Source organism: Dipodomys ordii, unplaced genomic scaffold (genome assembly GCF_000151885.1).
Source record: "Dipodomys ordii isolate 6190 unplaced genomic scaffold, Dord_2.0 Scaffold138, whole genome shotgun sequence".
Taxonomy (NCBI): Eukaryota; Metazoa; Chordata; class Mammalia; order Rodentia; family Heteromyidae; genus Dipodomys; species Dipodomys ordii.
In genome coordinates this window covers 1,073,062-1,074,853 of record NW_012267354.1, presented here as the reverse complement: position 1 = coordinate 1,074,853, position 1,792 = coordinate 1,073,062, and the positions used below count along the sequence as shown (strand labels likewise).

Genomic DNA, 1,792 nt, shown 5'->3' with positions numbered 1-1,792 from the left:
CAGAAGTGGGGCTGGGAAGGTGGCTCAGTGGTAGAGCGCTTGCCTTGCATGCATGAGGCCCTGGGTTCGATTCCTCAGCACCACATAAGCAAAAGGAAAAAAGCCAGAAGTGGCACTGTGGCTCAAGTGGTAGAGTGCTAGCCTTGAGCTGAAGAGCTAAGGGACAGCGTCCAGGCCCAGAGTTCAGGCCCCATGACCAGATCCCCAAAAAAAGAAAGAAAAACCCTGTGGCACTGTGGCTCAAGTGGTAGAGTGCTAGCCTTGAGCAAAAGAAGCCTAAGCCCGGAGTTCAAGCCCCAATACTCTCCAAAAAAAAAAAAAAATGAGGGTTCCAGAGGTGGGAATTTGAGGTAAGCAGGGGCAAGAAAGAGGTGATGTTAAAGAGGGCTACAGCAGATCTTGAGTGCAGTTAAGAAATTCGAAATTCCTCGAGTCCAATTAAGGAATTTAAAATGCATCGTAAAAGAGTTACAAAAGATTGATTGAGTTACAAAAGAAAGGTAGGGGTGAGATTCCTACTAAAAAACAGGGGAGGCAGAACTGGTGCAGACCTTTTCTCCTCAGCGGCCTAGACACTCTTCCTTTCTCCCACCTTTACCCCAGGCCGCAGGGGACAACGTTGGACAGTGCAGACTTGCCTAACTTGCTGGCGCAGCCAGCGCTTCCTCAATGACCCCAATCATCTGCTTTGGGGAGACCGGCCTGAGGCCCAGCTAGGGAACCAGACAGGTGAGCCATGGTGGGGGAAAAAAATATTGATACCCCAGGGAAGGCAACAGGGGAGGCATGGAGATGTAGATGGACAGCTGGGTCTAGTTGGTATAAAGGGTGCCACAATCTTAGACAATTAATTCTGCTCTGATTCTGTTCTTCTACCCAGATTCCAAACCACCACAGCCCCTGCCAAACACAGCCCTAAAGAGTTCTAAAGAGAAAACACAGCCTGAGGCTGCTACAGTTGCCAGGGATGGATTTACCTCTCCTTCCACATAAATAAAGTTCAATTGTGTTTGCATGAGTCTGTGATTCTGTTCAGTGGCGTTTCAACTGAATTTCAATTTTGCTTTTCCTATTTCTGTCTGTATTTCTTGTTCACTGCCAAATCTGCCTTTCATCTTTACATCTTTGTCCTTCCACATGACAGGGAGATTCTAGTTTCCATAGGCCTTTTGGTCCCATTAAGCAGCTTCCATTTTCAGGGTTAAAAGTGGCTTGAAAATGCCCCTCATGGAGCTGGGAAGGTGGCTCAGTTGCAGAGCGCTTGCCTTGCATGCATGAGGCCCTGGGTTCGATTCCTCAGCACCACATAAGCAAAAAAAAAAAAAAATCCGGAAGTGGCGCTGTGGCTCAAGTGGTAGAGTGCTAGCCTTGAGCTGAAGAGCTGAGGGACAGCCAGCGCCCAGGCCCAGAGTTCAGGCCCCATGACTAGACCCAAAAAAAAAAAAAAAAAAGAGTTGTTCCGCTTTACAAAAATGATGCCTTGAATATTTAAAAGACCTACATCTTTCATCTTCTGACAGTGAAGTTTAAAAAAATTCTTTTTTATTGATAAACTTCAATCTTATTGTGTCATAAAATTCTTTTTGGAGGTATTTCTGTTGTTTTGTTTCCCTTGCCAGTAATTGAATCTTAATTTTCTTGAAATGAAGCATGCACGTTGTATATAAAGCTCTCTGTTGATTTCAAAAATTAAAGTGCACCTCATGAACTCATACCTCTAATCCTAGATGCTCAAGATGCTGAGATCTGAAGATCTCAGTTTGAAGCCAGCACACGCATGTCCATGAAACTA

At 45.3% G+C, this 1,792-nt stretch overlaps 1 protein-coding gene across 1 annotated transcript in view; it reads left to right on the top strand.

Moving 5' to 3' along the window:
• LOC105996876 (E3 ubiquitin-protein ligase TRIM39) overlaps positions 1–1,018 on the top strand; it is a 19,170-nt gene extending 18,152 nt beyond the window's left edge. Inside the window, exons 7-8 of the mRNA XM_013031115.1 lie at positions 604–729; positions 881–1,018. Coding sequence (XP_012886569.1) covers positions 604–729; positions 881–993 — 239 coding nt within the window. The 3' untranslated portion in view covers positions 994–1,018. The remainder of the gene's footprint in view (positions 1–603; positions 730–880) is intronic.
• Positions 1,019–1,792: the final 774 nt, after the last annotated feature.